The sequence below is a fragment of the Eupeodes corollae genome, chromosome 1, assembly GCF_945859685.1.
Source record: "Eupeodes corollae chromosome 1, idEupCoro1.1, whole genome shotgun sequence".
Classification (NCBI taxonomy): domain Eukaryota; kingdom Metazoa; phylum Arthropoda; class Insecta; order Diptera; family Syrphidae; genus Eupeodes; species Eupeodes corollae.
Genome location: NC_079147.1, coordinates 112,837,693 through 112,848,852, shown reverse-complemented (window position 1 = coordinate 112,848,852; position 11,160 = coordinate 112,837,693). Strand labels below are relative to the sequence as shown.

Sequence of the window (11,160 nt, the reverse complement as noted above, 5' to 3'; positions counted from 1 at the left end):
GTGCGAGCATGTCTGTCTAAAAATACAATCAGTCAGAATTTTGAAAATGTATGACATGTTCTCGAGACTAAACGGAGAAATCCAATTACGTGTGCACCGTAAGAAAGCACTTAAGTATTAATTTGGTGATATAAGAAAAAAAAATTAAGTGCGGCTTTCTGAAATTAAAATTGTATATACTTAAAATACTTAAATTATTGTCCAAGTTAAGTTTTTCACTGTTGGAGTGGGTTTTACAGTAAAACTTTAATTATGTCTTAAATAGACACAAATCAAATTAATGTTTAAAACAACTCTTATCCTTCCATAACTTGTCAGGAAATTTTAAGAAACAGAAGAACAGTTTTGGTTTATAGGAAAAATAATATTTGCTTATTTTGAAAATTTCAACATTATTTGATTTCTTTTACCCATTAGACGAATCATTAGTAAAAATAACCAACTTGAATTCTTATCACGTAAGGCCAACGAATGCTCCATTGTTGTACACCTTCCCATAAACGCAGAAACCAATGCAACTCAATTCGCTATACAAAGTTGCAAGGGGCTTCTTAAGCTACAGGAAAGTGATAGTTTTCACATTAAAAAGTCCCGCGAAATTCACAACAACAACGCACAACGGGGAACTGTTGTCCTCGAGCTTCTTTCGGCAGAAATCGTAGACAAGATTATAACCGCGGCGCACCATCTTAAAAACTCGGGCATCAGTATCTTTCGGGAGCAATCACTTTTATATAGAAAAAAGAGGCAAACACTATTGCAATTCCGAAGCAAACTTCTCGAAATTAATCCGAACGTGAAAATTATTGTCAAAGGCGACAAAATGCAAATTAATAGCCACACATTTGTTTACAAATATTCACGTGGACTTAATGTCAAAAGTTCTACGGAGTTGACATTTATCAAGCAGATGTTTGGTGACAGATCGTCTGAATTTTTTGACTGCGGCGAGGGAGTGAAATTTGCACCAACTTCGATCTCGCCATTTTCTTTACCATCTTCCTCTCAGCCGATGATAGCGCCACCTGTGAGTCAACATTCACAAGTCGTAAGGGGGGGTTCGCAATAGGAAGAATCTGTCGTCTGCCACAATATTAAAACAAACAATAATTTACAAACTTTAAAAATTTTATCATATAATATTACAGGTCTTAGAAGTAAGCTTGCACAACCTGATTTCTTTAACTTTATTCAAGATTTTGATGTTATAATTTTATTAGAGACTTTTTTAGAAGAAAAACACGAAAATGATTGCATAAAATATTTCAAAAATTTCAAAATAATGTGTTCACCTGCAACTAGAACAAACGTCCACGGTAGAGCTAGTGGAGGAATTTTATGTGGTGTCAAAAAAACTATAAACAGCAATTTTGTCAAACTTATTTGTTTAGAAAATAGAATTATTTTTCATATTTTTAATGATAATTTAAAATACTCAGTAATTCCGGTGTACTTGAACTGTAATAACTGGCAGAGTGACTTCGACTGCTTAATTGATTACGTGAATAACAATAATCTGGAGAACATCATGATCATTGGAGATCTAAACGCACGTATTGGGAGATATCAGAATCCTTCAAATTATGAATTACTGTCGCTAAACTTACTAAATGTTACTAGAAACTCCAAAGATGAACAGTTTAATAGGAACGGACGACTTCTTACCGAATTCTTTGAAAACTTTGGACTATTTGTACTGAATGGTGCGATTACAGGCGACGAATATGGAGAGTTTACCTTTATCAGCGGGCAAGGACAGTCAGTGATCGATATTTGCGCAGTATCAACTGGGTGGCTAAATACAACCCCAAACTTCAAAGTCGGCATAGCGAACTTCTCTGCACACCTTCCAATAGAAGTCAACGTTAAATTCTTTAATCAAGCTAGCCAAAGCATCTCAAATAATTTCCAAAAATTAAGGTGGAAAGAAAACAGTGCTACCGTTTATAAATTTCTCCTGGATCGTTACTTTAGCTCCCTCCCTCCCCATGCCACAACCGGAGTAGAACATTTAGATGAACGAATAACGAGTGTAATTCATATCTCAGCGCCATTTGCCAGTAGCAATAACAACTCTAACTCTTTTACTCCTAAAAACGTATGGTTTGATAATGATTGCAAGAAGCTCCGCAAACTATCATTTGTGTATCTCAAACTATTTCGATCCACAAATGCATTGTTCTTTAAAAGTATTTACCTTCACGTAAATAAGGAGTACAAGACTTTATGCGCAGCAAAAAGAAGAGATTACAATACTAGTCTGGCGAAGAAACTGGTAGATTGTAAAAACTCAAAAGTTTTCTGGGATAATATTCGCGAGCTAGGAGGACGTTGTCGACATTCGGTGAATACTCTCGCAGCTGAGACACTAGCGACTCATTTTAAAACGCTTTTGTCGGCTGACGTGAATCTCCATACCTTCTCTTATGCTCTCCCCAACTTTATAGTCGATGAACTGGATGGTCCAATACTGTTACGTGAATTGGAATCAACTTTACAAAAAATGAAAAATAATAAAGCACCTGGTTTCGATGGAATTCCAGTAGAATTTTACAAAAATGGTACTGAGCAATTGAAAAATTATCTTCTTCTATACTTCAACCGATTATATAATGAGTCTCATGTTCCAAACAATCTAAACAAAGCAGTTATTTTTGCAATTTATAAGAGTGGAGATGTGAACCAGCCAGAGAACTATAGAGGCATATCTATTCTTAGCTCATTAAGGAAGATCTTCACTTCAATACTCTACGAACGGCTGACCAATTGGGTTGAGGACAAAAACCTTCTCAGTATGTTTCAAGCCGGTTTTCGAGCGGGTTACTCAACGCTGGACCATATATTTGCGTTAACAAGTATTGCCAAGAAATATATTGATAAAAAGAAAAAATTATACGCTTGTTTCGTTGACTTCAAAGCTGCATTTGACAAGGTGAATAGACAAGCATTGTTGTACAAGCTCTCAATGCTTGGAATCTCTCGGAAATTCTTGCAGCTATACTTCAATTTCCTTATCTCGTCGACTGCTTCGGTATGGGATGGATCGCATCTATCAGATTGGTTTGAAACGACAACAGGTGTCCCACAAGGCTGCATTCTAAGCCCAATCCTCTTCGCTTTATTTATTGATGATATTTCCGATGTTCTTCCAGGAGGAATATCTTTTGCCGACATACAAGTAAAAGTATTACTCTATGCTGATGACCTAGTATTGCTGGCGGAAAACCCTTTCACTCTACAGCTGCAAATAAACAGGTTAAATACATTCTGCGAGAAATGGGGGTTAGCTATCAATACTAGCAAAACTAAGGTGATGATTTTTGAGACTCGTCAAAGAAGAAGGCTTCCCGAAGAGAATTGGCAACTAAATAATATTGCTATTGAAGTGGTGCAGGAATTTAAGTATCTGGGAGTTTTAATCACACACAACCTTAACTTCGCAAAGCATGTTAAGAATAAAAGTGATGAGGCTAAATTAGCTTTGAGCATAATGTGGCCCAAGTTCTTTGCGAACCAAGAAATTGATCTGTTGTCAAAATACCGTGTGTTTCGCGCGACTGTGAATACGTGCATGTGCTATGGTACCCCGGTTTTCGGACATACTTATATAGAGGCGTTCGAAGCAGTACAAAGATATTTCTTCAAGCGCTTATTTAGATTGCCAAATTCAACGCCAAATTATGCCATCTACGTTGAATCAGGATTATCGCCTCTTTACATTGAAAATCTAAAATCAAACTCCGACTATTTAATAAGAGTTATGAGAAGAACCGGAAGAAGTCTTCATAAATCAATCATGGTAAGATTGTTGCAAACGAGGGCTTCACCATTCAAGGATTGGAACGAGCTAGCCCTAGCCCACGGAACTAATCTTCCCCTAAGTGAAACAAACGCTGATGAATGGCCGGGGCTTTTTGCTAATGTAATCGCTAAAATAGATGAAAAAATTTACACCCAGCATCTATCTAGAGCAAATGAAACTACATCTAGAAATATGTATAAGAACCTCAATCACCAGTTACCCTCGGAAGCGAATTATTTCTGTACTGAATTTTCGGCCGAAGCTATAAGCTACATATTCAGAGCTCGTGTCGAATTGTTAAACTTAAACTTTATGCCCCACCGAGCTGACTTGTCACAAATTTGCGAGCTTTGCAACAGACGAGAGAATGAAGATACAATCCATTTTATTGCAATCTGTCCAATGCTGCAGGAAATCCGACGATTGTATTTCGAATCAAGTCATCTCACCCTAAACCGACTCTATGAAATACTCAATGGAGCCATAGGATGGTCTACCCTCTATAAGTACTGCAAACACGCCTTAGCATATCGCAATAGTTATGTAACTTAAAACAGCAGTTGTTGCAGTTCAAGCACCAAAATTTTTGTTGATATCTTTTGTGTTTCAAATCACTTTAAAATTGAAAACGTATACAAATATATTTGTGTTTCAAATCATTTCAAAATTGGATCTTTTTGTGTTTCAAATCATATTAAAATTGTTAAATTTCTCAATTAAATTGTGTAAATCTAATTTTAGTTACTTTATGCTTTTTTGAATTTGTATATTATAAAAAAAAAAACTTGTTACTTTTATTTATTTTATTTCATTTTTATTCTTTATAACACTAAATGAAATGTCATAACAGGCAGACGGCAGAATAAGCCATGTCATTATTCTTAAGAAAAGAAATATTGTTAATCAAAAATTTTTGTTAATAAAGAAGTTATCTATCTATCTATCTATCTAGTAAAAATAACAAGGGAAGCGCTTATGGAAAATTGAACTCAAATCAAAACTTCAATGTCGAAACGAATTATAAAGTCTAATCAATAATCTCCCGTAAATTTTTTTTTTTGGTTCCAGGTAATAGTGAAATTGCTAGAAATGAACGGTAACCGATGGTTATCTAGCATCATATATGTATGTATGTAGCTTAATTTAAGCCGAATATTGACACATCATAGAGGTATATGCAGCTAAGATGAAGTTTTCCCAAAAGACTCATTTTCATAGTTGCGGTGACCATGAGGAAAAGGAAATATATGATTCACTTCCTCTGTCAATTTTCTACTTAGTTATATTTTGAGTAGACATCAATGAACGATATTAATGACCTTCCAAACGAAAATCAAAAAAAAGGTGTCCGCAAATTGGCCTTAGCGCAGATGCCCGAAGAAATTTTTCGTCACACCTTTCAAGTCGTAACGCCAATCCAGCAATAATGCTAAGTTAGTTCTACCTATTCATAATTTTCGAAAGGAGAACAATATTATAATCAAAAAAAAAGGTGGCATGCGACCCACACCGATAACGTCCCAGCCCGTCTGTCGATTTGTCTTGTTTACAAATTTGTAGGTTTTCGTTTTGTGTTGAGAAAATTGCCAGTAGAATTATATTTAAAAATTTTAAAATTACCAACAAATTGAAAATCTATTTTTAATAAATAGATTTTTAGTCGAAAACAAATTTTTCCGAATGTTGAAAACAATATTTCTTATAACTTAAAATTAGTTGGAAGCCATAATCTCAAATTATTGAAAAGATATTTGTGTCGAAAATCAAATTTACCAACTCTCATTAATTTCCTTTTAGGTATATATTTTTTGAAAAAGAAACTGCCGATTTTTCTCATTTTACCTAATGTTGAAAACAATATTTCTTATAAGATAAAATAAATTGGAAGCAAATATCTCCAGTTTTTGAAAAAATTTTTGAGTCGAAATTCAATCTCTACCAACTTTAAGTAGTATTTTTTAGGTTTTTATTTTTTATAAAAAAAAGCGGTCAATTCGATTTTTCTCAAAATTTTACCAGAATTTCAAAACGTTATTTTTCGTTGCAAGAAATTGTTTTTGAGATGATATCATTTCTTATTCATAAAATTTTCGGGGTGGTAAATTTTGTTTTCAGTTTTAAAACCGTTAATCAGATATTTAGGGTTAACCAAAATGTTCAATTTTTTTTAAACTGCTATGGTAAAAAAACACCACACAATTTTCTTGAGGGCCCTTACTGTATCTTTCTGCATTATTATCTGTATAACAAAATATATTTGAAGTCGAAATCTCTAAAAATCTTTAATTTTGACTCTAGAGACCTTGAAACGTCAAGGAATGACAAAATTTTCAACGCGAGAAATCGGATCCGTGGAAATATGCAGAATGCAATTTCGAGTGCTAAGTTTAAGGTCCTTAAGAATCCTCGATTGATATAAACAAAAAAAGGCGTACAAAATGATAAAAGGTTAAATCAAAAAAGTTTAATTTACACATTAATAATTCGCCTCTTAGACATATGAAGCCTTGGAAAATTGTCTTCAAATAAAACACTGACTGTACAAATAGGTTGTGGCTCCATCTAGTTGAAAACCATACATTTTACAGCTTCATCATTTCTAGTGTTGTGGAAGGCATTAACCCAAGAAAACGGGATGCACATTAAAAAAAAACGTTAAAACACACCACTCTAAAACTCATAAAAAGAAACCTTTATAATGACTTTAAAGCATTTGATAGAGTTTTGTAACTGTTCAATACAAGTTATATTGGATAGTTTCAAAAGTATATAATCATAAAATAAATTATTGTGTACTGCACGGCTCTGTTTTGTCTCCGACACTCTTTCTAATATTTATTAACGATCTCTTGTCTAACACATTGAACTGTTTCGCGGACTGTTAGGTTTTAATATTCGATTCAAGATTCACATCCTAGTAGTTCGGATGTTGAACTTCAACGCAAGCGTATGATAAACTCATTTAGTTTCGAGCTAGACAGCATTGACAAATGGGGAAATATTAACCGGATAGAAATTAATGCTTAAAAAACTCTATGCAGTCCCTTGTCGTTAAAGCGTGTTCAAAAATTCTTCTAGGTTCGTAGGATTTCTCCGACGATGAAAGAAATGGGTCACCCTGTATGATCTGGCTATAACTTACAAATTCTTCTTTCTATAAAAAGATTTCAATGTAACTCGCATATTTGGGCAGGTTCCCCTAAAACAATTTAAAGTCTTTTGGATAGAATATACACAAACAAATCTTTGAAAATAATATAGGGGTAGAAATACAACCGCCGCAATGTCCTGTCGAATCAGCGAGTTGCATTTTTCCCATCAAAGAATTCAGCCATATTACCCGCATTTCCAGGATGGTTAACAATTAACCTTTGAGGTCAATTTCGAACGAAGTTATTTTCAAGCATAAATATTCTTCTTTTAACCACACATTGAGAATGTAAAATGCTTTACCCAATTCTTTTTTTCCATCTCATTTTGATATTTTAGACCTTAACACCAATGTGCACCGGTATCTCCTTCTTTAATCCATCCCTAATTTCCATAAGCTCAAACTGTTTTTAAACTTTTGGCATATTAAGGGTATCAATAACCCTTTAAATTAAGGAGCGTTAAAGTCCGTAGAGAACTAAGGCCTAGTGAATTATAACTCTCAACGATTTCTGTGTGCGAGTAATGGTGTCAAGGATGGAGGGGAACAACAGTTTCAATCTAGGAGAACTTGACAAATACCCACAAGAGACAGTACCCATGAAAAAAAAAACTTTAGATGGCTCTGGCAGGATTCTAACCCAAGGCCTCTGGCATGGCATTCCAACGTACTTACCATCACGCCACGGGTACCACAAGCTCGCACAGTGTTTACATTTAACCATGTTTAGGGTATTAATAACCCCTTGAGTTTACTTCATGCGACCATTCGAAGTTAATTAACATTCAAGGCAATCGCGTAATACACGCATTTTTTTAAATTTACTATATTCGTACATTTTTAAAGAACATTATGCAGGTACATAAGTGGAAAATTGAATGCGTTTTCTTAATTTTTCGAAACTTAAACTTTAAAATCATACAAAAGTTTCCAAAATTGATTGATTGCTACCCAAGTTAGCACCAACTTCCGAACTTATAAAATAAAGCGCTCCTGTGGTCTTTAATTAGACAACATTACATTCACAATATAGAACAACAATTGGTATGCTCTAAAACTCCGAAGTAGCAAGCAACTAAGGGACCTATAAGCTATTCATGCCTACGAACACAATTTATGTCCCTCTCTCATAGCTCTAGTTTCAAATTCACCAACTTGACAGCTCCTAGTTCCAAATTCCAACAACTCGTGTCAAGTTAATTTTAAATTTCTATAAGCACAGGCAGTATTTCACAGGCACTTATTTCATAACACCAATTCTTTTGTTATCAACATCACAATTTTTTCCTTCATCTTTTCAAACTTTCAAAAATTCCACTTAAAGTTTCTTTGGGATTGAGACTCTCTGATGCCTGCATTCATTCCGTGTAGAAAGAAGTACGCATTTACACTCATGTTTATTACTTCGCACTATTCTGTAATGACAAGAGGAAACGTTATGCGCTTTTTGCAAAAGTGAAATGATATAATGAAATGGAAATAATGAAAGAACTGAAAAAATTCAAAAATTATATTACAACTGCAATACATGTAGCTACAACACAGAACACACAATAATGCTCTCATGCAACTGTTCTTATGCGCAACAGGAAACGGAAAATAAATAGCAAGTGCTCATGGTTGCATTAAAAGGTATGTAGTATGTACTTTATTTAATAACAAAACAACAATCGCAACAACACTGAGAACGAAAAAATTTACATACAAATATGGAATGTGATTCAGATTGCTATTTTGGAAGTATCATTTTTTCCTTAGTCTTTACTCCTCCCCTGCTACCTTATCTTATCCTGTGGGGATACAAAAATGACATATTGACATATCAATGTGAATCTAGTGATGTATCACTGTTTGGATTTATTGTGTTGATGTTTTTGTTGTGTATTATTTAGACAAGCATCCCAGCGCCGCATTTGTCTACGGTGACGGGGCTGATGCTGGTGGTGGCTGCGATGATGAAGATGACGATGACGTTTTCCAGATGTCTTCGAGTCGATCCGTCCTTGGATATGGATATCTTTATTTTCACGGTACCATTTTCTATATCCATTCATCTCTTGACTCAACTCCACATCCGAAATACTTATGCTCCTTCACTCCATCGCATCAGTATGACTTGAGACTTGAGCCTATCACTATAGAGTATTATGTAGATACTAAGGCGAACGTGAACAACAAACCGTTGCGTTCCCGGGAGGAAAAATTAACTCGAAGTGATTTGTGAGGCGTTAAATCTGAATGTGTGATAGTATTCCATTTTAATTTGGAACTCACTGCTAATCCACTGGGGTCGGGGCACGACGACGGAGACTATGATCACGATGATGGTAGAATATATATGGAACGTAGGAGCTATAAGAAGGAATGCCATAAAATAAATCGGCATTGGAATTCGAAATGGAATTTTTGAAATTGTCACCTTACAACACATACAACACGAAAACAACCCCACGAGTTGCTATTAGATTAAGCGGTTAATTCGTACAAACGTAATGTTGATTATAAGTGGAATTAAACTGGAGGGGTATCAATTGAGGTAGCGATATAAATTGTATAAACTTATTAAAAAGAGAAGAAGCTTTATAGGCTTTTTTACTTATTTATGTTTTAGCATAGTAGAGGCTATTATATGAGAAGGACATTATTAGTTGGTTAAACCTGAATTACAAATGGGTTTGTTTTATTATGTTGTTGCATTTTTGTTTTTTTGTAAAAACTATGAGGAGTTTTTCATCTTCCTAGGTTCCTACGCTCGCTGTTAATGACTGCATTTGTTCAGCCTATCCCGAAAAAGGCGAATCATCCTCACTATTTTTTGTATTACAGACCGATTGCACTTATGTCCCTTCTTTGCAAGATCATGGAACGCTGATGGATTTTCAGCTCAAGAAATATCTCGAACAGCTTTTGAAACAACAGGTCCACTGGTGATCTTATGGTTCATCTCACCAAATAGTGGATCAAATCTGTACATCGTTTTGAAGAAAGTAAGATTAGTGCAACTGATATTTCAAAAGCATTTGATTGAAAATGCATGGTTTACGTTTTCATGAATCCTTTCTTCATAGGATTAGTAACTATTCTTCAATACAAGAAGTATTATAAATTAATAAATTGGGCAGCGCAACAGTCGTTTGAGAACTAGGACCTAGTGACCTACAACTTTCACCCATTCCTATATGCGAGCACTGTTTTCGGGGATGGAGGGGACCTATCCGAATGGCTACTTGGAAAGGCACTTTTCATTTCACGGCAATAATTACTTTTGCAAGATTTGTCAATTCCTCGTAAGAGGCTGTACTCGTGATGGCATATGCATTGACCGAACCCAAGACCTCTGGCATAACAGTCCAACGCAATAATCATCATGCCACATGTATTACAATACAAGTAGTATTGGATGGGTTCAAATCTGAAAACCATACAATAAATGCTGGTGTGCCCCAGGGCTCTGTTCTATCTCTAACACTCATTATCATTTTTATCAATGATCTCTGCAAGTTCTAATCCAATTCATTGTTTCGCTGACTATAATAATCTTAGCTTGTCATATCTGTCTTAAAACTCCCATCCTTCTCCTTCGGATGTGGAATTGCATCTACAAAATATGATAAGCCAATTAAATTCCGACCTAACCAGCATTGTAAAGGGGTTATCCATTTTGCGGTTTCAAAAGTATATAGGGCTCGAATTCAAAATCTGTCAAACTTAGTTGTTAAACCAGTTTTTGTTTGTTCGCTTAACTATCGCACAACTCACAAAAATTGTTAAAACCTACTACAAAAATAGTGATGATGCCAAAGCCACATATCGTGCTTTAGAAGGAGGATATAGTTTACATACTCGTTCAACTATTCAAGCAATGGGTAAAATTTTGCAACGATTTGAAGAGACTGGGTTGAATACCGATGCTGAGACCTGTGCATCAGTGTTTGTCTTAGACACATTATGGAGTATTTTGCATTTGGATCTTAACCTACATCCATATAAAGTGCAGCTCACACAACAACTGAAGCCAACACAAGGTTGTAGAAACGTCGAATAGGTGCTTAAAAAACAGGCGATTTTCCGAAGAAAACTCGGTGGGTGTGTTAATAAACAAAATTGTCCTATTTGACGTTCTGAGAATCCTCAAGTAATTGAAGGGAGGCCATTGCATCCACTTCTAAAAATGTATAAACTTTTAACTTTAAACTTTATCCTTGAC

The 11,160-nt window shown here is 35.0% G+C and overlaps 1 protein-coding gene across 1 annotated transcript; it reads left to right on the top strand.

Annotated features, from left to right (window-relative positions):
- The first annotated feature begins 1,528 nt into the window (after positions 1-1,528).
- LOC129942862 (uncharacterized) lies at positions 1,529-4,354 on the top strand. Its single transcript, XM_056051970.1, has one exon. The coding sequence runs from the start codon at positions 1,529-1,531 to the stop codon at positions 4,352-4,354; it is 2,826 nt and encodes a 941-aa protein (XP_055907945.1).
- The last annotated feature ends 6,806 nt before the right edge of the window (positions 4,355-11,160 follow it).

What these genes read in the sequence shown, in the direction of transcription:
- LOC129942862 (XM_056051970.1), top strand. Translation starts at nt 1,529, where the DNA reads ATGATCATTGGAGATCTAAACGCACGTATTGGGAGATATCAGAATCCT.